Source organism: Micromys minutus (assembly GCF_963924665.1).
Source record: "Micromys minutus genome assembly, chromosome: 22".
In the NCBI taxonomy this organism is placed as follows: domain Eukaryota; kingdom Metazoa; phylum Chordata; class Mammalia; order Rodentia; family Muridae; genus Micromys; species Micromys minutus.
Genome location: NC_137957.1, coordinates 15,975,101 through 15,999,338, shown reverse-complemented (window position 1 = coordinate 15,999,338; position 24,238 = coordinate 15,975,101). Strand labels below are relative to the sequence as shown.

Here is a 24,238-nt window from a genome sequence, read left to right as displayed (position 1 = left end):
TCTGTCCTCACCGATTAGCATTAATGAAAGGCCTCCTGGGTGCAAGCCTGCACAGAGACTTACTTAATATTCTCTCTGTTTTAGATATCAGATGTCTTCTTCAAATGAATTTTTAAGTCTCTCCGCAATAATGAAGAAGATTGGAGACATCAATTAGGAACCAGGGAGACAAGTCTGCAGAAAGTGCTTGAAGGAGACCGTGAAGGGTTGATGTGAACACCTTAACACGTGACAAAGGTTGCAGGTACATTCATTATTCCTGGGAGAACCCTGGCAGCCTTCTCCAGACGTCTGTCTTCCTTGATCATCTTATTTTCCTCTTGCAGTTGTAGTTTTTCAAGGCCAAGTCTGAAATTTTCCCCTGAGCCTTTTCTAATCATCTCTACCCTCAGGGACTACTCTGCTTCAAACTTTCCATTCATGCTTCTCATTTGGAAAGTGAGCCCAGAACACAGTATATATATTATATCAAGCATGTCTGGGCAATCTCTTTCTGGACTTCTAGAATTATCAGTGCTATAGTGCAATAACCTATACAAATCAGATGGAGTATGTATGTATGTATGTATGTATGTATGTATGTATGTATGTATGTATGTATTTATTTATTTATTTATTTATTCATTCATTTATTTCAATACCGGTTTTTTCTCTGTAGCTCTGTCCTGGAACTCACTCCGTAGACCAGGCAGAGATCTGTCTGGCTCTGCCTCTCCAATGTTGGAATTAATGATGCATGCCTTTAATCCAAGCACCATGGAGACAGAGCAGGCAGATATCTTTGAGTTCGAGGCCAGCCTGGTGTACAGAGGGAATTTTATTTTTAAAAAGATTGAGAGGAGAAAGAATGCCTAAGGACTAGTATTTGTTTTCTCTAAGCCCTAGTATGAGCCTTTTTTTCTGGAGGGGGTCAGAGGGTGAAGGAAGATCATCAAAAGGTAACAGTTGGCTTTGCGGTCTTAATAAACTTTATTGAACCAGCCCACGTCTTAGGTATTTTTGGACCTATCCTTTTGGATCCAAGGCTGGCATTGTAACGCTTCTGTCGGTAACGACTGCTTGTCACCCTGGTACTCTAGGACAATTTCCTTTATAGACAAAGAGACTTCGGGTTCCGCCGTGCATTCTCGAATGCCAGGCACACTTTCACGTTCTGTGATGTCAGAGACCTAGAACCACTGAAGCAGAATCTTGCAGAACTCGGCAGCAACACAGCAAGGCTGCGGTGCGTGCACAGCGGAGACTCGGCCCGCAGCCTCCAGGACAAAGCTCCCGCGGGCTCCGCCCACCGCAGCTCTCGTATCCTCATTGGCCAGCTCTCTGCCCGCCATTAGGGAGCGGGGCGGTGCCCTTACGAGTGCTGGTTGGTCTAATCGTAATGACGGTAAGGGCTACCATTGGTTTTCAGGCCACAAAATGGGCGGAGCAAGGCGGAGAGGCGGGGCGGCGCGGAGTGCGCCGGCGCGTCGTCGGGGACGCCGGGTCCAGGACCTTGCTAGGGAACCAGTGTTGTCGCCCCGCCCCCTCGGGGCTTTTAGTCCGGTTAACTGTCGGCCCCGCTGGTTCCGCAGCGCAGGGCGACATGCCGGTGCGGTTTAAGGTGAGGCCCGGTGCTCGGCGGCGGGTGACGGGGACGCCGCGGGGTGGGTGCGTGACGCGCCTGTGCGGTACCGAGTCTCCTGGCTGGAGCCTGTGCAGAGTGGGGGATGCCCCGGCCCGTGGCCTGGCGCGGAGGTGCGGGTGTGGGAAGAGTTCGATGGGGGCCTGATGCAGTCAGTCTGGGGTCGCCAGGAGCGGAGGCCGAAGGTGGGTTCTTGACAGTGGGACGGGGGGCTGCTGTCAGTGTAGGACACCTGTGGTTCCTCTGAGGATTGCATTCAGCTCCTTTCCTGCAGAACTTTACAGTGCGCGGGCCTTTTAAACGCTTGGGAATCGGGCCCCAGGAAGAGGAGAGCGTGGCTGGTCGTGCAGTCTGCCTAGGTGTCCGTTTGCTTTAGGGTTCGTTGACACTTCCTCAAGGCTGTCTGTGTCTGGCACCTTTCCACGCAACAGGTGGCCACGGTGTTCCTGTAATCCCCGACTCTTAATTCTAAAATGCTTGTCGACGGACTGGGAGGGGAAACCTGTCTTTCTCTAATTGCCTTTTATTAAACGGAACTAAGCGTAACCCATCATATTACGTACTTGGTGGGAATTTAGGATAACTCTCTAGTGGTGAGGACTTAGGTTTGTTGCTTTGGAATTAGAGAAACAGTTATAGCGCAGCCTCACTGAGCGGTGGTTGTGAGGATTAAGGGGCTACTTAGTCCAGGGCTGGGTAAATATTAGCTATTATTAAGGAGCTTGTCTGGGGTTTAATTCTCATTCTTGGGCCTTTCAAGAACACTCTTCAGAGGTTGAGATTTTTTTTTTCTTTCTGATGTCGGATTTTCAAACACTCTTGATAAACTGTACACAAATTGGACTTTTTGTTATAGGGGCTGAGTGAATACCAGAGAAACTTCCTGTGGAAAAAGTCTTATCTGTCAGAGTCCTATAATCCCTCAGTGGGCCGAAAGTACTCATGGGCAGGACTTAGATCGGATCAGTTGGGTAAGTTGAGCATACACATCGGATCAATGGCTGTTATAACTTGAATAAACCTTGGGTTAAGTTTACAAAACAATTAAAATCCACCTGTGTTGGCTGACTAGATCATATATAGTTGTCGGATATTTATTGATGCTATACTGTGATCTCAGACTCCCATAGGTACAGAAAAACAAACTCAGCAAATCAGGCGTTTCAGATTGTATATTTAAAAAATAACATGGTAGCAAACAGGTTGAAGAGTAAAATGGAAGGGGAAACACCTGAGACTGGTTGTTCTGGAAGAGGCTTTGCTGGAGGCGTTTGAGCTGGGACTGGAAAATGGAGAGGGGCAAACCTGGGGATAGGGTAGGTAACAGGCATGACTGGAACTTGTCTGGTTATGGTTGTCGCCATGAAGATCATGTTCTTCTCTTACTTAGGCTGCTTCTCCTAACCTCAGAGACTCTGAGCGTTTGGGCTGAGGTTTTCTACAGCACATTGAAAAGGGTGGACTGATGTTATTATATCTACCGTGTCTCTCCAGATAAGATCTCAGAGAGCAGCCCTCTGTCTCCTTGTCTGTCAGTAGAAACTAAGACTTTGTGACAGCCCACTCCCTAGTAAAACTGAGTTTTAACTTATTTTTAGTTTTGTATGCATGCACACCTGTGGGCATACACATGCAGTGGTCAGAGAACCGTCCTGCAGGTCAATCTTCCGGAAGGCTGCCCACTTCATTTTGAAACAGGGTCTCTCATTGCCCTGGAACTCACTAGTCAGACAAGGCCTCCCGGCCAGAGAACCCCAGGGGTCCACCTGTCTCTGCCTTTTCAGCTCTCAGGTTAGAAGAGCATACAGTCACACTTAGCTTTTTTGCATGGGTCCTGTGGTGTCAAACTCAGGTTTTCCTGCTCACAAGGCAACTTATTGTATCATCAGTCCTAAATTTAGATTGTAAATTAATGAATAAATCTGAATTTGGATATACAATAATTATAATCTTGAGTAAATCAATTTGTCAAGTGGGCCTTAGGAAGCTACACTCACAGGGTTGAAGGAGGTATTGCTTGGTAAGGGTTTTATGTATATAGATCAGTTCTTAGTGTCCTGTGGATGATGTGTGAGAAAGATGTATAAACTTCTCTAATGTTAGTTCTCACTTACTGTGAGAGAACGAGTCTGGGAAGGCAGTAAAATAAAAAATGAGCTCAGATCAGGTTTGGAGAACAGAAGGGAGTGTGGGTAGCTTTTTAGGGCTCCTCTGCTCATAAGTCCTGCACTTTGGAGGGATCGTTAGATCAAGAATACAAAATAAGCTGTCTTCAGGTATAACCACCTCACTGAAAGCTATAGGGGAATGATTAGACTCCAGACAACTGGTCAACCTCATTAATTGCCATTTAGCATTTTAGCTGAGAGAAGCTGCATTCAAGGGGTCAGTATAAGGAGCCCAGGTAAATGAAGCCATTCTGGAGCAGGGTACACTGGGAAGGATGCTATGGTGTAGGGGAGGAAGGCTAATAGGGAGTTTCAGTAAGTGCAAGGAACAGCACAAGAATTCCAGGCTGTTTCCGCAATGGAGGGAGGAGGCTTACAAGAAGCAGTAGGCTTACCTAAAACTGGCCAGCCATTGTCACAGTGCATCCCCACTACTAGGGGCATTTGCTGGATCCAGGAGGACAGAGGGCCCACTAACTGGAGAATCTACCTTGTTGATTTTGCTCCTTACCAAAATCCCAGCCCTGTGTTAAGGCAGAAGTCTACAACAGAGGTCCCATTTTCTTTTGTTTGCCTGCTTCCCGTAATAACTTAGAGGATCTGGGGAGAAAGGCTTCATGGTTAAGAGTAGTGGTGCGCTTGCAGGGGACCCAGATTCAATTCCCAGCAACCACATAGCATCTCACAACTCTCGGTAACTGTAACTATAGTTTCAGGGAATCTGACGCCCTCCTCTGGCCCCTGAGGGTACCAGTCATTTATATATATATGGTATGCACATACAGGCAGGCAAAACACTCATGCTCAAAAGATAAGAATTAAAAGAGAATCTAGAGGGTAGATGGTGTAGCTCAGAGGCAGAGCACACACCCGACATAGGCACTGAGCTTGCTCCCCAGTGCTCCCTACAGCATTAGGAAAATCTTGTTAACCCTCCTCCCACTTTAAAATTGTTTTTTCCCTAAACTTTCACAAGTAGTTTTAAAGGATATAGATTTCAGTAGAGTGTGTATATGTCATTGTCTGTCTGTCTGTCTGTCTATCTATCTATCTATCTATCTATCTATCTATCATCTATCTATCTATCTATCTATCTATCTATTTATCTATCTATCTATACGTTTGAGCTGCCCCCTCCACTCATTCAGATACAGAAAAGTTTATTTGTAAAGCCACTCTCAACAGCAAACTGGCTTGACAAATTAGTTTGTCTTTCTGTGAGCAAAGATTGGCTTTACGCCTGGATTCAGAGTCGAGGGGCATCCGTGCACTTGCAGTGCCTGCTCTCTGCCCTGAACTTTGCGGGTGGAGGGACAGGCGTGGATCGGCTGCCACTCCTTTATTATTTCTCGCCTATGCCTTTGCTTTCCTGTGATGCAGTGTCCCTTGGGAGGGACTCGTGCTTTCTTGTCCTGTTGTCCCCAAAGCTCTGAGTCCTTGTACTGTGTCACCGTGGTCCAGCACAGGTAGTGTCAGGCTGCTTGAGATGTGTGCCTGTCTTTTGTAAAGTGCAGGCAGGACCTTGGTGGGTTGTAGCAAATGGAAACACAGATGATAGATACGCATCACGCAAGAGCACACACGGATTTCAGAGTCCCCTCCCCCATGTCTCTGTGCCTGTCCATTGAAGTTTACCTGCCTGGGAAGCTCATGAGCGTGGGACCCTAGCTTCAGTGGCAGAAACAGCTCAGAGAGGTTTGGGACTGATGGCTTTACCTCATGTCGCCTCCTCTTCCCTTCAGCAGTCTCACTGTCCTGTGGCGGGCGCAGTCCTCTTCCTATTTTAAGAGCGGCTGAAGGAGGGCATCTGCTCCGCCCACAAACCTCTGTAGAGGGCTGAGGGCCCATATGTTTGCCTCCAAGACAGAGATGTAGAGAAACTGTATCTAAGCTCTCATTAAAAGGCTCATTCTTTTTAAGTCTCAGGAAACCAAGGCAAGAGGACTGAGGTCTAGCATGGTGACATCTCATCCATCCCCTTTCTTGGTCTGTTCTGCATACGAGAAGCTTTGGGAAAAGTTCCAAATGTGGGCAGACCAGGGCTCATTGTTCTGCTAAGTAGCACAGGAAAGTAACCAGAAACGAGGAGCACAGACTTCCTGGTTTGCCAGGTCTCTCACCTGTGACCCCTGTGACCTGCGGGAGAACAGCGTGGACACTGACCTAAATGTTAATACTTAATGTTTAAAGCAAAATAATTTGATGTTGAAAACTATACTTGTTAGGTTTAAGAGAGAGAGAGAGAAAGAGAGAGAGAGAGAGAGAGAGAGAGAGAAAGAGAGAGAGAGAGGAGAGAGAGAATTTGTGTGTATGTATGTATCACTGTTTTATTTTTTAATGTGTGTGTGTATGTGTGTGTGTGTGTGTGTGTGTGTGTGTGTGTGTGTGCACCAGAAGATGTTTGTAGTCACAGAACAACTTGTGGGAGTTGGTGTGTGTGTGTGTGTGTGTGCACGAGATGTTTGTAGTCACAGAACAACTTGTGGGAGTTGGTTTCCCTTTCTACCATGGTAGTCCTGAGGACTGAACTCAGGTTGTCAGGCTTGGTGGCAAGTGCCATCTTACTCTCTCAACTGAATTTTAAACTTTATCTTTCTCCTCAGGATTTGTTAAAAAGCTCTTCTTGACTGTGAACTTTGGTAGGAGCTACTTTCATGTTCTGTGTTTTGTAGGGATCACAAAAGAACCAAGTTTTATTTCAAAAAGAAGAGTTCCCCACCATGACCCTCAGATTTCAAAATACCTGGAGTGGAATGGAGCTGTCAGAGAGAATGATGTGGTTGTCCCTCCAGAACCCCAGACCACCCGAACTCCAAAACCACAAGAGGCGGAGCAAAGAGAAGATGATAACCAAGAAACAGTTCTCTCACTAGAGGCTTCCAGGGTTCCGAAGAGAACACGGTCTCATTCTGCGGACTCCAGAGCTGAAGGGGCTTCAGACACTCTGGAAAAGCACCAGGATGTCACACGAAACCATTCACTAGTTAATGCAGATGTGGAACTGAGACCTTCCACCAAACCTCTTCCCGAGGGTCTAGATCCCAGGGTAGGAAGAGCCACCATGTTTCTCCTCAGAAGTATTTTTAGGTTCTTTTTATTTGTTCTTTTCTTGTCTTGCGTCTCTGGTATAAATGCCAGAGGGCTGCTGGACGTTACTGAGAAGGGCTCTTTTCTTACTGCTTGTTATTTTGTACTGAATGTACTAAGACATGCCATCCCTACATGGGCAGTCTGCCTCTGGATTTTTATCCACCAGAGACTAGCAGCCGAGTCCCAAGGAAGAGGTCACGCTGAGGCAGAAGGGCAGTAGGCTGGGAGCTCAGCTGACTTGTGTCTATCCTCGTTTGACTTTCCCATTGTACCACAAGAAAGCAAACAGAATCTCAGCTGACAGGGCAAAAGGAAGAGAGCTCTGGCTGGCTCTCAAAGATCTGTCCTCTTATGTCACAGCTGGCCTGTGGCAGGCCCCTAAAAGCACATAAGCAGAGGCTGCAGGGGTGTGTGTGGGACAGTTCCTTCTCCAGGCACGATTCCTTTCCCTAGTTCACTTCAGCCACTGACCGGAAGCCTGGAGCCCCCCAGGAGTGCTGGAGGAGAGTCTGTGACTTGTTGGGAAAGCCAGGGCATGCAGGGGTCCACGGAAGGTGATGTGAGGAGATGGTGGGCGGAGGGAAGGTGTCAGCAGAGGTGTGGATAGAGCAAGGTGCTAAGGTTTATTTTAGTTTTGATACTAGCTTTACTTGTGAATGATGGGTAGAAAGGAACTGAGCAATCACTCTATTCTTTTTTGAGATGCATTAATAGCATAATAGCATTATGCTGTTAATAAGAAAGGAATTTTCAATATTTAGACAGTTAAAAAGTGACTACTTGAAAGTTTGCCAAACTACTGTATGAATGTAGTTAGCAAAACTGTAAGGTACACTTAAAACTTAAAGGGATAAAGTTTGCATTGCATGCTTTATAGCACAATTAAGACTTCAGAGGAGTTTGTATAGCAAATTTGAATACTTTAAGTGGGTTTTTCCCCCAACAGTTGGATAGGCATCTTCGTAAGAAAGCTGGACTGGCTGTTGTTCCCTCGAATAATGCCTTGAGAAATTCTGAATATCAAAGGCAGTTTGTTTGGAAGACCAGAAAAGAAACTGCTCCAGTGTTTGCAGCCAACCAGGTAGCTTAACAGATGTTTCTGAGTGTTCTCACCTGACTGAGTAACGCAGGCTTATGTGTTAGTACAGGCTAAGTGGAAAGAAGTCGGTACTCACCATGGCCTGGCTCTGAGTTCTGGAAGACAGTTTTGCTAGGCTCTCGCTCTCCCTTATGATTTACACTAGTAATGCTATACTGTCCTGTGCTGTTGGTGACCAGGATTGCCAGGGCCACTAAGTAGGAGGTGGGGCAGTGATAGCGTGTGGCAGTGGTAGGTTCTCAAGCCAGAGGGTCTTTTTACTTCACTACCTTTTAATCATCGAAGTGGTTATATTCTAAATTGTTTATTTGACTAACGTTTTTTCATGGTCTACTTTTTAAGACAGACAACCTGCTGTGGTCACTCATACTGAAAGCAGCACCACATAGATTGTCCCTTCTAGTCAGTTGAATGACAACAGTAGTTGAGGTTTTGATTTTTGCAAAAATTAAAAAGGCATAGTGGACTAATTTGTGAGACAAATTTCATTTTATTTTGTGCAATTTTAGTATTTTATTACCTTGCTAATAAATATTCTGTTAAGTGCTGCTGTCCTCTGGGTTGTTCTTAGACTGAATTCTTTTTTATGGTTTTGCCTATACTTTTAGCTTCACCTTTTCCTGATTTTTTTCTTTTGTGAGTCTACACATAGCTTTCCATGCCCTCAACTCATTTCGCCTGTTCCCGAGTGTTCCTTTGCATCCTCTGGAAATAAACTCTAGCAGGAAGATTTAGGCAGCAGGGCAGCGGCGTCTGTGAGCTTCAGTGGACACTCCGCTGACCAAGTCAGTTGTGGACACTTCGTTTACTGGTTATCAGAGCACGTTTTGGGGTCATGTGAGGTGCCAGACAGTGATGTGTCTTCTTTCTGTGGCCTACTAAATAAGAGCTTTGCCTCTGCTGCCTGCTCGCACGTGTCCTGCGGTACTGAGTGCTCCTAAAGATATGAGCGCCTCGTTTGAAGATCGTGTTTGTTTTTGTAGAGCATTCAAATCAAAGCCTGCTTGACAAAGTTTTTGTGCCAGCCAAAGCATTGGCAGAAATGTTTCTCTCATGGGATCAGAGCACAGTGTAAGCTAAACTACTTGTTCCATTCTCAGTCGTGAGCCCATTGCCACTACTGAGGCGTTCAGAGGGCTGCTTTGGGAGTAAGTGCTCTTCGTAAGTTCAAAACACGCCTGCTTTGAGGTCTGTGGGAAAGTTCACTGATAAGTTTCAGTGCCCCTCTAAGGAGCTGTCCGCTTTTATTCAGGTGTCTGTTCTGGTAAGGTTGTCATATTAATATTTAAAGGAGTTGGACTAGTTTCGGCTGGAAAGCCCCCGAGGTTGTCCTGAGAAGATGTACTGTATGGATCGGGTCTGTGCTAGTCAGGGTTTCGAAGCAGGGCTCATGGATGTCTTACCTGGTAAAAGATGAAAGGAAACATTTAAAAGAGAAATAGAGCAATTCTTGGGTGTTCTCTTGTCTCAAATATAAGCAAGCAAGGGGCAAGAAGAAAAAATACCAGTTCGAACATCTCAGGCATTGTCTTTGGTTCTATGCAGTCAAGGAGAAAGATAATTCCTAGAGTTGCAACAGTTACTTTAATAAAACCAGCGTCTGCTCGTGTTATGAAAACAGCTTATTTCATTTATCTCATTGCTGAACTGGTGGGAGGAGGTGGAGGAACTCTGGGAAGGAGAAATCAGATAAGGAGTATGGGGTATTTCTGCTTATGTAATAGTTTGATCATGATTTGACTGTTTATTCAAAACATAGTAACAAGTGTAGAAATGTGGCCATTGGCTACTAATGCCGTGTGTGAAGTCAAATTGCAGTCATATACAGTTTTGCCTTTTTGTGTCCTATAATTCAACTTTTTATGGGTTTTTAAGATCAATTAAACACTTAAATTCTGTATCACTTAATAACCAAGCAAAAACTTAACTGTTTTTTTGTTTGTTTTAAGGTTTTCCGTAATAAAAGCCAAATTGTTCCACAGTTCCAAGGCAATACATTCATCCACGAAACTGAGTACAAGCGAAATTTCAAGGGTTTATCTCCAGTGAAGGAACCAAAGTTAAGAGAGCATTTGAAAGGAAACAGCAATTTTGAGATGTTGTCTCCAGAAAAAAAGGTACCCACCAGCCCTGACCTCCCTCCAGGGGCTTCAGACGGCATGCCCTCTGCTCCCCCTGAAGCTCTCCTTTACCTCGCACTAACTCACTTGCTCAGCAAATGCCAGCGCTCAGACTGCTCACGTGGAGCCAGGTCCTGGGTAGGTCCTGAGAGCACAGGATGCAGACACGCCAAGGCTCGGCAGCACGTAGGCTGCTGGGAGACAGATACGTAGATAACTGAAATTAATACAGCATGACCATGCTTAGCAGTGCAGCAGGTGAGTCTCCCGACTGACCTCAGACTGGGCTTGTGTGAGCTGCAGGGAAGTAGGATTGATAGAGATGTGCATTTTAAAGTAGTAGCTCTTACACATGGCACACTTGTCATAAGGGAAAATTTATAGGTATACTGAGTTATGACCGTCTAGAATCATCGCAGAGTGTACTTTGTGGTTTTTAAAAATAGGAAGTATATTACTAAAAGTAAAATTATATACCCATGTGTGTGTGTGTGCATGCATACACATGCTTACACACATGCTCATAAACATGCACACACATGTGCACACATATGAGCTCATGTGTACACGTGTGCATACACAAACAGGTACACACACATTTTTTTTGACCAATGACATTCTTGGGGGGGAGTGTTATTTTGTATAACACTGATAATTGGCAAAACTTTAATTGCTGTAACAATTAAATTAATTGAATATGAATTTAAGGGCTAATTCAAAATCTCTGTTCAATATGTAGTAGCATTGTTTAGTATTTTTATGATATCTGTTAATCTTTAAATTTATCTATTAAAAAAAAAAACAACCTATATAATCAGGGATCTAAACTCCTTGGTTTTAAAACTTGTTGATTTTGTTTTTGTTTAAGTAGTTAAACATCTAGAAGCAAAAATGTAATCAAATCTCTAGGCCTACCTTTATAACATGTATGTTTTTACTTTAATGTCTGACATCTCTAAGCATAAATGCTCAAATTATTTCCATTTCAATATAATAAGGCAGACGAGCCTTTAGACTTAGAAGTAGACATGGCGTCGGAAGACTCAGACCAGCCCATAAAGAAACCTGCTTCTTGGAGACACCAAAGGCTTGGGTATGTATCTCATTAGGAAACAGTCTTATTTGGGTGGTCAGCACGCTAAAATACTTACTTGCATTCTGTCTCTCTTAGAAAGGTGAATTCTGAATATAGAGCAAAGTTTCTGAGCCCAGCCCAGTATTTGTACAAAGCTGGCGCTTGGACACGTGTGAAGGAGAACTTGTCAAGCCAGGTGAGTCTCATCTCCCACGTTCCCGCCGGGCCAACAGTTTGACAATGAGTTCCCTTCACAGTTAAAGGTGGATGACACAACAAGAGCACCCAAATCCCACCATCTTAAGGTCATAGTTGTCAACTCACCAGTGTGTGTGCTGTTTTTATAGCAGTGACCTCACAGAGCTTGCCAGTTATTGTTAAAGTCATTTCTTTTAAAGCCATGAACTATCTGATCGTTCTAATGAGTTCAGTTTATGGGACGGTAGCCGTACTGGTTGGGTTCTCGTGCGGTTCAGACTGGTCTTTCAAGTGCAGGTTCTTCCTGTCAATGCTGAATGTGCTAGAAAGGCTGCTACAGTTTGCACCACTGCATGTAGGGAGGGGGGCGGTGCAGCCTTAGTTTATTCAAGATCTACTCTTGGGGTGTCCTGATATAGGGGAGAGGCTGGGGGTCTAAAGATAGGCCTGAGGAGAGGGCAGTTATCCTCAGCTGGGAAGCAGAACTTCTAGTCAAAGGGTAAATGGTAGAAAGTTTCTATTATAGCATAATCAGTGTCTTAAAGCTACTGTCTTGGCACTTCTCAGCCCTTCTCATGTGCACAAACTAAATTAAAACCTTTTTTTGGTTGGATTGCATAATAATAGACATTTTCCCATCTCTTTCCAAAGAGGATAGATCTGGCCTTTTCAAGTTGCTGGTTCCTTGAGCTGGCCCCTCCCAGACTCGGGGCCTGCCACACCCTCCTCATGTTCTGCTTCAGGTGGCTCTTAGATTTTTTTTTTCCCCACTGCAGCTACTCTCAGAATTGTCTACCCAAGCCTAGCTCAGACTGTATAGGACATGAGCAGCTAGGGTAGCTCAGGCTACACAGGACATGAGCAGCTCACATTCATCTGGGCCATTTGCCTGTTCACTCTGCTAAAATCAAATAAAGACTATCACAAACATTCATGATAGAAAACGGACTGAATCCTCTAAGCTCTTGCAGTTTGTTAGTATTCTAACAAAGAGAGTATATCTGGGGATTGGACAGGGCAGGAGAAAACGGGAATATAGAACCATGTGACTGGTGAGGACCAGTGGACAGGGCTTGAGGTCTGAGAAAGTCTTGCTTTGCAAAGATTCTTGGCTAGTGTGTGGTTCCTTCAGACTGAGGTAAGTTAGTATTTAGGCCTCAACTCTAAACTGAAATATGTCAGGTGAAATTCTTATATTGAGGGAGGAGTCTGCTGTGCTGTAATATAAAGACTGCTCAGTTTTACCTGATGGGATGTCTCCATGCCATAACCTTTTTATAGATGTGTTCATTGCTACTGGAAGTTACAGGTTTATAAATTAGGGTGAAGTTTGCCCTAACCTTTCATCAAAAAACTGGAACTAAAACTTCAATGAAGGCTACAACGATTCTCTGAGAAGCTAGTGCCCAGTTCTTATTAACCAAGTTATAGACATTTAATAGGGGCCATGTTTTGGCTAAATACTAGCTTATATTTTTTCCTGGTCTGTTGTTTGTGGTATGTGGCTGATATGGAGCGACCTGAATATCAAGTGCTCTGCCACTGCCCCTGCTCTTTTTGGTGTGTATGCTATGTATGTGTGGTGTGTGCAGTGTGCATACATGGCTGTGCATGTGAGGCCACAGGTCGGAGTTGCTTGTCACCTTTTTGTGACAGCATGTCTCAGTGAACTCAGAGCTCACTGCTAGGCTGTGTGACTGGCCATTGAGATTCCACGATCCTCCGCCTTAACCTCCCAGTGGTGGAATTATTCTAGGGAAGTGGGCAAGCACTTTAACCCACTGAGCGTCTCCAGCCACAGTCTTACCATCAACACAACTTTCTGGCTCACAGTTCAGATACCAGCGTCATTCCAAATGGTCTACATGCTGCACTTTGGAAATCTGGTTTTAGCAAAAGTACTGGGTGTTTTATCTTAAGTCCCACGTACTTATTCGTGGGATAGACACCCCATGTGAGCTGTTGGAATGTGACTGTGTACCCCACACCTGCATCATTTCCGTGACACTGCTGCTTTATAATGTCCATAAAAGACTGCCTTTAGTAACAGAATAAAAAGGGTCTAACCTTGGCCGCCTAGCAGTCCTCCTGTCTCAGCCTCTCCCATGCAGGTGTCACAATGTCTCACTGGCATGTTCAATTTTTGGTTTGGTTATTGATGTGACTTTAGAGGCCAATTAGGACTTTGATTCTTAGATAAAGAGCTGCATTTGAGATGCACCGTGTAGTCTGACAGCTGTTGTAAGAACCAGGTATAAGATTGTTCCTCATTCATTCTCCCAAATTTCTGAATTTGATTTTTCTGCATGTAAATTTCAGATGATTTAGTTCAATTTGGAAAAATAAGTAATGAAAACATTATTCTTACAGTATTTAGATTGTGTGCGTGTGTCTGTGCTCATAGAGGCCAGCAGAGGGCACTGTATCCCAGGAACTGGAGTTATGAGGCTGTCAGCTGTTTCCTGTGGGTGCTGAGAGCTGAACTGGTACTATACAAGAGCAGCACATGCTTTTAGCCTCTGAGCCACGAAGGCATTGCAGTTCATGTCATTAATAGATAGAACTGTTAGTCATACGGAGTTTCTATAAAGTGCCTGCTTGCCATCCTTTCTAAATGACCGAGTACAGGGCTCTTCTCCGCCATCCTTTCTAAATGTCTGAGTACAAGGCTCTTCTCCGCCATCCTTTCTAAATGGCCAAGTACGGAGGCTTTTCTCCGCCATCCTTTCTAAATGTCTGAGTACAAGGCTCTTCTCCGCCATCCTTTCTAAATGGCCAAGTACGGAGGCTTTTCTCCGCCATCCTTTCTAAATGTCTGAGTACAAGGCTCTTCTCCGCCATCCTTTCTAAATGTCTGAGTACAGAGGCTCTTCTCCGCCATCCTTTCTAAATGGCTGAGTACAGGGCTCTTCTCCGCCATCCTTTCTAAATGGAGTACGGAGGCTCTTCTCCGCCATCCTTTCTAAATGGAGTACAGGGGCTCTTCTCCGCCATTCTTTCTAAATGGAGTACGGAGGCTCTTCTCCGCCATCCTTTCTAAATGGAGTACAGGGGCTCTTCTTCGCCATCCTTTCTAAATGGAGTACAGGGCTCTTCTCCACCATCCTTTCTAAATGTCTGAGTACAGGGCTCTTCTCCGCCATCCTTTCTAAATGGCTGAGTACAGGGCTCTTCTCCACCATCCTAGTCTTTAAGCACAAGGAGCTCCCATGTGAACAGGGTGCAGCCTCCCTGACTGGTCTTTCCACTGCTCGGCACTGAAGGCCATGTTGAGTGGAGCCCTTTGAACTGCCCTTCGGTTTATGCCCTCGTTTTTCTGCTAGGGCACAGGTTGTACCAATGCTAGGGCGGTAATTTACATACAGGCTGGCCTCCTTTGTTGTGTGAGCCCACTGAGTGTGAGAGTTTTGTAGCTCTGGTCGCTGTTTCCCCCTGCTGCTCAGACCACACTCTGGATGGTTGTAGGTCAGCGTTTAGTGCGGTCAGTCCTCCCCGCTGCACACACCGCTGCACACACTGCTGCTAGACAGTGAGGCCCTGACGGTAAAACTGAACACCTCCCTAGGAAGGAGAAACCATTAACAGTCATACCTAAAATAAGTTGTCGGGGGATAAACGGTTTACAAAAGGGCGGGAACTCCCCCCCTTTTTTTAAAAATATAGAGTTATTAACAGCAACAAAAGTGGCTAAATATAATAACACCCTTAAAGCAGAATTTTAACGGCTCAGCTTCTTTTGCGCTGTGTAGGTTCATTTGGAGAAGCCAGCAGGTGGCGGTGCTGTGCACAGAATAAAGGTTTCCTATGAGAGCACCTTATCTGCAAGTTAGAGAATACAAAGTAGTTTGTAGCTCCTCAGGATTGTAAAATATCTTGCCATTTTGTTGAATATGTCACCAATATTTGGTAGGGATTTATTTTCTATTATATACTTAGTGTGTTTTTGGTTTTGTCCTTTTTTTTTTTTTTTTTTTTTAGTTGAAGTTTTTCTGATTTCAAGGGAACCTGAGGGATTTGAAGAGGGAATGTCACAATTGTTAGTGGGGTCTACTGTAATAGGAGAAGCTGGCAGAAAGCTGGGGGATTAAGCCACATTGGGAGTTACTGGCATGTAAACCATTCTTCCAGAGATGGGGAGTGGAGGATGGCAATCAATTACCAATCACCAGCACCATCATAGCCAGAGATGGGGAGTGGAGGATGGCAATCAATTACCAATCACCAGCACCATCACAGCCAGAGATGGGGAGGGAGGCATGGCAATCAATTACCTATGACCAGCACCATCACAGCCCAGGAAGAATGTGGCTGATCCTTGGGCAGTATTAAAATGTCTTGGTTACTGAGTTAAATATTACTCAGGATACAAGAAATCGAATTGTATTGACAAGTTGGTATATATTTAGAAGGGAGAATAATAAGGTACAGCGTCTCATTGATTCCCATTAATACTCATTTATGGCATTGACCTGTCATTAAGTGTGTCTCTGTATTCCTCCCCTAGGGTCCTCTAAATGCCATGTGGTATGCAGAGGTTGGTTGCTTTTGAGTTCTTAAAAACTATAATAACACATAGAATACTTGTGTAATTTCAGTTGGAGTAAAGCGTATTTGTCAGTATTTTACTTAGCTACTACACATGTCTCCTTGTAGTCCAAACTGAAATAGCTGCATTATGCTCTTGCTTAATTGTTTAATTTCTGCTGAAATGCATAGTCGGATGGGTTTATGTGGCTGTCATGCTTCCTGCCTTGCTGACTGGACTGTGGCTGTATTTGTGCTTTGGCTTTTTTTCGTACTTGTCAGTATTTGTCTGGAGCCTTGGCAATAATGGAAGACATCTGAACTCTTGCTAGGTTAAGGAGCTCCGAGAAAAGGCGGAATCTTACAGGAAGCGAGTTCAGGGAACACATTTCTCTCGAGACCATCTGAACCAGATCATGTCTGACAGCAACTGCTGTTGGGATGTCTCCTCAGTCACCAGCTCGGAAGGCACAATTAGTAGCAACATCCGAGCACTGGATCTTGCTGGGTGAGATGTCCTTTGTGGAAAGTGAGAAGAGCGTGTTGTAGCTTGTGTGTGTCATAGGGTGATGTAGAAAAATGACCAGACTAACTCACAACCTGCTGTCTCGTCAAATGGGTCTCTGATCTCATTATTTAAAAATCTTTGTGGCGAATACAGCTGTATTATACATGCTCTTTGTGTCTGTATAAATAAAACAGAACTCTGGGCCACTAACGTTTGCAACACCCATTGTAACAACATACGTAAATAACCATAAGGCAGATGTAAAAGGACCTTAAAAGTTAAAAAGCACAAAATCTCAGGAGGACAGAAGCGAATGGTCATATCCATTATCATTCACTAGGGAATTTTGTGGCTCATGTGGAACTGGGCCTCTTGTTGCAGAGAATTCTCTGCTGTTCTAAATTTTAATCTAAACACAGCCTTACTGTTTGTAAGGAAAATTACACATTGATTTATAGCTAATAAAATAGAGCATTGTCATGTAGTCACACCAAATGCACTTATAAATTCTATTATGTGACCTTGCTTTAAAAGGTCACAAAATATTTTTTAATAATGTTTTCGGAAGACAAATCTAAAATATAACAATTTGAATCTGCATAATTGTGTTCAAATGAGAGTTTAGTTGTGACAGATTAGCCCAGTTGGAGTTAGAACTTTTCATTTTGGGGGTGACTTTTTGTCACCGGAAGTGCAAGCACAGGCATGGGAAAGTAGGCAGCTGTATTGCTTTCTGGACTATTTAGTGGACTCTTGCTTCCCGTATTGCACAGTAACTTCACTGCTCAGACAAGGCCCTCGGTATGGACGGAAAGTCACACACTCCCTAACCCAGTGTAAACTAAGACACTCAGTGCAGACTTATAATAAACTGTTTTTGAAATGCAGAGATCTTACAAGCCACAGGATTCCCCAGAAACAGCCTCTTACCGAACTAGAAGGAGAAAGAGACCAGCCCCAGAAACAGACCGCTAGAAAACTGGAGCTGCCAGAGGCTGCGGCCACGGTTAGGAGGAAGCTGGCTTGGGATGCTGCGGAGAGCCCGAAGGAAGACACCCAGGAGGAGCCCACCAGAGGGGAGGAAGACGGGAGAGAGGAAAGAGGAAAGGGCAAGCAGACCTGTGCAGGAGAGCTAGAGCAACCGGACGTACAGACATCTAAGGCAGACAGACAAAAAGACGGGTGAGATAAGTTCCTCGGCACATAGGACACACAGCATGTGACGGATGGGGACAGTTGTGCTGCTGGCAGCTCTCTGACTAATAAAGGACAGTGTCACAGGCGCTCATGGTCTGTGCTGGGATTTGACCCTGCTAACCCTTGAGTCACACTGATTACCATGGGCACTGAAATCCAGTGCCCTGTGAGGAGAAACCAGATAGTTCTCACACACGGGGTGAGGATTCGCCATGATTGTAGTGTCAGAATGAATCACTTCACAGGGGAAACGGGGATTCACTAATGTCAGACGCTTCTGTCAAGAAGGAAAGGCCACTCTCATGTAATATTTTTAAAGTGGTTTCACGTGCAGACAGTTTTGCCGGAGTGGATCTTGTTGCTGATGGTCCTCTTTGTCCGTAGCCAAACCCTTTGTTTATTCTCGGATGTAGGTAGTAGAGGTAACTTGGGTGCTGACTAACTGGAAGCCTTCTTTGTTATGGATGGCTGACTTACACGATCTCCCCTCCTTTCTAGGCTTACTTTCTCTAATGCCATTTGGATTAAGCATTTTTTAAAGGATTGTTTTTAAGCAGCAGTTTCCCCTTATAGCCAGAGCTGGCTTGGATGGAACTCATGGCTCTCCTGAGGCCACTTCCTAAACTCTGGGGTTATAGGCTCTTTGCATGGGAACCTGATTTTTTTTTTCCAGAACATAAAAGTAGACTTGTCTTAGTCAGATTATGTTTTATTACTGTGCTACATAATGGGGGTGATGCAACTTTGATCATATTTTCTGGAAGAAAGGCATCCTAATAGATTGTCTCACTCTTTAGGTCGGAGACATCTTCTGTTTCCTCGGGGAAGGGAGGCAGGCTTCCTACCCCAAGGCTGAGAGAACTCGGTATCCAGCGGACTCATCATGATCTCACGACTCCAGCTGTTGGTAACGGTCAAACCCTGCAGCCAGTCACCTGCCCTTTTAGAGTATAGCTTAGTGTGATTGACGTGTGTTTTTTGTGGTGTTTTCCAGGTGGAGCAGTCTTAGTGTCTCCGTCTAAAGTGAAGCCATCTGCCCTCGAACCTAGGAGGAGAGCGTCCTCCCAAGATGGTTTAGAAACTCTGAAGAAAGACATTACTAAGGTAGCTATTGGTATTTAAGAGGAAACCTCTTCTTCGGTTCCCATAGACTCATGTGATAAATGACATGTAAGCTCAGACTTCAGAAGATCCCACCTATCGTATGGAGAAGTATTCCCGTTAACTCTCAGTAAGGCCAGACCAAGGCACTAGGATTTTGCTTATTTACTTGGTCTTGACATTGTATTGCTGCTGATATGCATTCAACTATTCTTAGTAGTAACTTGTAGGGAAGGAAGACATCTTTGTCATGTCTGCATATTTAACTTAGTTAATCTCTACAGTTTGGTAAGTGAACGGTTAGTACTTCGGTGCTTTTATTCTGTGATTTAAGAAGGCTAGTGGGTAGACTGTTCACTGTTCTTATATCTGTCTGACTTCTGCCTTTTTCTGCTTAGTAAGGAAACTTGCTGCTTGTTGCTCTCAGTGGGCGTTTATTAGAGTAATACCAACTCTTTGTTGGTGTCTACACACACCTTTCCAGTTCAGTGCATTGGTAATGTCCATTTTACTGTCCTGTGGGCAGGTCTGTTTCTTCGTTGGTGGTTAAGCTGTGGCTCCAGGGACACTGTCACTTTCCCCACACCTTCTGTGACTTGTAACTATTGTACATTTGAATGTTGATCTGTTCTTTACTTTTGCACACATGTGTACATTTCTTTTTTTAATTCAGAAAGGAAAACACCGTCCTCTGTCTCTCTTGACTTCTCCTGCTGCTGGAATGAAAACAGTTGATCCCCTGCCCTTGCGAGAAGATTGTGAAGCCAGTGTGCTCAGATTTGCTGAGGGTACTCTTCCTGTTTCGAAAATTTCGGAGCATCAGGCAAACACCCCTGGACAGCCTTCTCCGTGTGCCCTGCCGTACTGTCATCCTTCCAGCAGGATCCAGGGGCGTCTGCGAGACCCCGAATTTCAGCACAACAGTAAATATTTTGGTTTTAATTTCTTACCTTTTAAAAACAAAAGTGTTATACTGATAGGTCTGTGTTATAAGAGGAGCCACGTGCTGACAAGCTCTAGTAGGGGTTTCTCCTTTTCCTTTTGTCCTTTTTAATCTATATTGGATTCCCCTTCCTTCCCTCTCTCCCTGGGCTGACGGATTTCTGTGAATGGAGCAGATTTCTCTTGTGGGTACTGGACTGTGTTGCTGCACCAGGTTTACATTTCCCCCCATAAAGTGAAAGACGTGTCTCAGGGTCTTGGCAAGGCACATAAAGAGACCTACCAGGTGCCAATGGCGCTTCTTTTTCAGGCAGGACAACAAAAACTGTCCCTGGACATTGTCTGGTTTTGCTTAGATGTGGAATTCAAGATTTGCACATTCCAGGAAATTCCGCTTCCCTTAAATTTTGGTAGACATTGCTCTGTCACAGCTGGGAATTCTCTGGCAGCCTCTGTCCAGTAGCTTTCGTATGTGCTGACTGCTTTCTGATGGCTTTGGGGTTGTGACGTTCATGTAGATGCTACTGATACTTACAGTGATGCTTCTCAGAAGTGGCTGTCTCCCCACTCATTCTACTGGTTCCCTGTAGACTTTCCCACCCATTCTTCCTGGAAGTTTACCTAAGTAGGAATTTCCTCCTTCTCTCTTTCCTTTCTACTACCTCTGTCCTTGGATGCAGGGCATGTGGTCACAGTAGCTCTAGAAAGCTTTAGGCCTATTTTTGTTACATTTCTGGGAGAGTCAGTTATCCAGCTGGGTAAATTTGGAGAAGGTGCTGTGTTCTAGCCATTGCATAAAAAGGGTTTTAGAATCCACTCCCCAACCCTACACCCTGTCACCTGGGACAGACACAGGTTGCTGCTTCTTAGTTCCCACTCTGCTGATGTAAGACTTCTGTCCCCTTGGGTAAATGCCGTGTTTGTTCTCCCGTTTGTTCTCCACTCTCCAACTTGGCCACTGTTTCCTAGACTTTGGTTTCCTGTGTTCTGTGAGCTTCTGCGGCCTCTCTAAATGTGTATATTGAGTTTTCATCTCTCAGCAGAAGCCTACTCTGTCTCTGACATTACATCAGTGTTATCCTTGGACAGAGTTCTAGGCACCTAGTCATAGTGTATGTACTCTGTAAACACATGACGTCACCCAGGGGCCCTCTGATAGTGTCCATTCATATACAGACCTAACTGATAGACTTTCATGAGTAGTTTACTGATTTGCCGTGTGAGCACCTGAGATTGGGCATTGTATAATGTGCAGAGGAGTGTCTCATGGTACTAGAAGCTGGGACGTGCCGGCAGAGGGGCTGGCATCTAGTGGAGGTGTCCTTGCTACATCTCCTGCAGGAATCGGAGAGGAGGGCAGACCTTCCCTGATAGGCCTTAGGTCATGGCCTGTATACTTCTAAAGGTCTACAGCAGCAATTCAGTTTCACCGTGAATGCTTGGAAGGGACAGACGTGCAAACCATTCCACTAACCTGATGTTTAGTAGCTGAAGAATAATGTCATCTTCTGCCTTTTTTCTTTAAGTGGGAAAACCAAGGATGGACAATTTGCAGTTGCTTCCGCACGATGCCTTTGGTGATGCAGGTATTTCAGCAGCTCTGTAGGTCAGCGTCCACCCCTGTGCAGGGGGGTTGCCGGTAGACTTCCGTTTGTCCGCACTTCCCAGGCTCTGACATTGGGTCCCTTGTGACAGGAATGAAGTTACTCCCGTCTTACACAGGAGTCCCAGGGGCTGTGCTGAGGAGTCTTCCCCCCGCAAATGAGTGCCTTGTCTCAGCAGAGCCATGGCTCTGCCTGCTTCTGCCTGCCTCTCTAAGAAATTTGGCCTGATGTGCCATCTATATTTTTTTCAAATGCCTTTATATCCTTACTATTTTTCATCTCTAAAATATGTGTAACTGATGAAAATGGACTCTCTTCCTCCTGCACAGTCTTCATCCTGTCACATTTTTTTGATTGGGCAGGAGGAGTTTTGAAGTCTTGAGGTAAACCATCAAAATGACTGTTGTCCCATCCTGAGAAGCACAGCTATAATCTGTGAAGTGTCAGTAATTCCTGAATGTATTGACTTTGAGCTGGGAAAATTAAATTTAAATTTAATGTTCTTTATGTTGGCTGCTAAGTACAGTAGAAGGTTTTTCTCTTAGTGAGTTTGTAGTTATAGCTTTTTATTTGTGAACTAGAAAACAAGTTATGTTTTGAAATACAAACCAGGCCACTTTGAATTTACTACTGCTTTTTGTCTTGATGAATAAACAGGTTTTATAAATATGTGATGGGTTTGTTTACTCAGAATATGGAATTTCAGTACTGAAAAGGGTAGCATACTGCCAAATATTTTCCTCTTGTATTTAGTGAGATCTTCAAAAAGTGATGTAACAAACCATGTTAAAATAAAGCATTTTGAAGGATTTATTTTTATACTTTTGATAATGTGTAGCATGTGCACATGTATGCCTCCGGCCAGAGGCATTGGAATCCTCTGGAGTTGGAGGTGCAGATGGTTGTGAGCCACCTAACATGGATGCTGGGATTTGAACTCAGATTGTCTAGAAGAGCAGTGTGTGCCCTTAGCCTCTGAGCCATCTCTCCAGCTCGGCCTGTTGCTTTTTAAACTGAAAACCTTTTTTGCTCCAAATAATTGTACTTCTGAAAATAGGATGGCTTCCCTATAGCACTGAAATCAGAAGCTGTGCTTAATTAACGAGGTTATGGGATTCTTGTGATGTAAACAAGTTCCCTTCACATTGGCATGTCTGACCTTGGATAAAGGTGGAAAACAGCCATGAATTACGAGCGAAACACTCCGTTTCCCAGGCTCCCTGTCCCCTAGATCCAGTGTTAATATTAAGTCTAGGTGGCTTCAGTTTCCTGGCAGTAGCACATTAAGCATAACATTGTTCTGCAGATGGTTTTACGTGGACGTAATCCTGGGATTCTCTTTACAGATGCAGACAGACTGTCTGAGATCTCTGCTCGCTCTGCGGTTTCCAGCCTCCGGGCTTTCCAGACTTTAGCCCGAGCTCAGAAAAGAAAGGAGAATTTCTGGGGCAAACCATAAACCTGCTCATCTTCTCTAGAGAAGAGTTGGCCTCATCTTTCCTTACTAGATTTGTTACGATTTTTCTGAGGGTCTGGATTTTCTCCTCACACTTCCGACTCAGATTATTTGAGTTTTCAGTGACTCATCTGACCCAGAAAGTTGTAGTGCAGCTGTGTCTAAGTTTATTCTTTGAGAATTCCTTTGCACTTGTCTGAGTACAAAAGCGTGGGTTATGTCATTCTTCACACTCTGTCTTTTGTAGCAGGTGTTGGAGTTGCTGGTGCAAGTGTTAAAGTCATCTTCGGAGAATATCCTAAAGGGATACAATGAAGTCAAAATCAAGATCTTCCAACTTAATTCCCTCTCAGATTAGTGTTAGGCATTTTAATAGCTGTAGGTGTCATGAAAGGAATCTGTCACTGTTTTTTTAGCATCCTCTGTATACACAGGTTCAGTGTTAAGATGATCGGACTTTGAAAATCTGACTGTACATATTTTTCTTATTTATGTAACAAAATTTGCTGAGAGAATATGTATATTTTTGATCTTTTATGTATTTTATTTGTATAATAACTGACATACATTTGAATAATGTCTAGATTTTGAGAAGTTATTTGTGTAATGGAGAAATTAAAACTTTGTAGACATTTAAAAATGAAATGTGCTTGGCTTCTTTAGAAAGTTATCATGTTGAATAAATATCTTCTAGAAGCATTCTATTGGACCCGATTAATCAAAACTTATACTAGCATTGCAGCTGCTAAATGCAGCGAAACGGAGTCACAGTATTGGGGATTTTGTTTTTCACAAATACAAGTTTTTAAAAACAGATTGATTAAAAAATTTAACTCCAATTTGGTGATTCTGTTTTTCTTTTACGGAGATATTGAATGGTTGTTTACAAATCAGAATAAATTTCAGTTTATAAGAATGGGTTTCATAAACATGTTAACTGTCCTCAAACTCACTCAGGGTCCTTAGGCTCCTCTGCGTTAGCCTCCTGAGCCTCGGAAGCACAGACAGGTGCCATCTCACCTGGCGTCCCCCTTCATGTATGTTGGAGGGTTGGAACCATTTGATCGCACTGTTCAGAGAAGGAGGCAGGCCTGGCTGCAAGAGCAGGAATTAGCTCACTGGGGGTGTGCCTTTGACAAGGATATTTTGTCAGCAGGTGTTGACCTTTGCTGACCTCCTCGGATCTATTTGCAAGACTTGGGATTTGAAGGCCTTAAAGAATGAGGCTGCAGACAGCCTCAGTTTTGGTGTACTATGTACACAAATGTAACAAGGAAGCAATGATCTAAGGAAGGCTGAGCTCAGAAAAACATGTAAACAACACCAGGAAGGCGCAGGCTAAATATTAACAGGGCAGCACTTTCTCAGGATAGACCAGTTTAAACAATGCCTGGCACTGTTGGCTCTATCTGGGAAAGCATGAGATCAAAGCAAAAGGCCATATCCAGACTCAGGATTCCCCGAGGACAGCACTCAAACATGTCCCTTCACCAGACTGGGCTCCACAGCTATGATCTGACAGGAATGAGCACGTC

The 24,238-nt window shown here is 44.3% G+C and overlaps 1 protein-coding gene across 2 annotated transcripts; it reads left to right on the top strand.

The window, feature by feature from the left end:
• The first annotated feature begins 1,512 nt into the window (after nucleotides 1-1,512).
• On the top strand, nucleotides 1,513-23,307 carry MDM1 (Mdm1 nuclear protein). 2 transcript variants are annotated; one of them, XM_080935049.1, is made up of 15 exons: nucleotides 1,513-1,600; nucleotides 2,478-2,592; nucleotides 6,462-6,835; nucleotides 7,826-7,960; nucleotides 9,928-10,095; nucleotides 11,097-11,191; nucleotides 11,270-11,369; nucleotides 15,876-15,905; nucleotides 16,228-16,403; nucleotides 17,292-17,585; nucleotides 18,398-18,507; nucleotides 18,595-18,704; nucleotides 19,375-19,624; nucleotides 21,170-21,229; nucleotides 22,594-23,307. In XM_080935049.1, the coding sequence occupies exons 1-15, from the start codon at nucleotides 1,583-1,585 to the stop codon at nucleotides 22,704-22,706; spliced, it is 2,148 nt and encodes a 715-aa protein (XP_080791175.1). In that variant the 5' UTR covers nucleotides 1,513-1,582; the 3' UTR covers nucleotides 22,707-23,307. The 2 variants fall into 2 exon arrangements, with proteins under 2 accessions (XP_080791175.1, XP_080791176.1); XM_080935050.1 differs by lacking the exon at nucleotides 7,826-7,960.
• Nucleotides 23,308-24,238: the final 931 nt, after the last annotated feature.

Coding starts and splice junctions, on each gene's coding strand:
- MDM1 (XM_080935049.1), top strand. Junction 7,961..9,927: donor CAGTGTTTGCAGCCAACCAG/GTAGCTTAACAG, acceptor GTTTGTTTTAAG/GTTTTCCGTAATAAAAGCCA. Junction 21,230..22,593: donor CGATGCCTTTGGTGATGCAG/GTATTTCAGCAG, acceptor TTCTCTTTACAG/ATGCAGACAGACTGTCTGAG.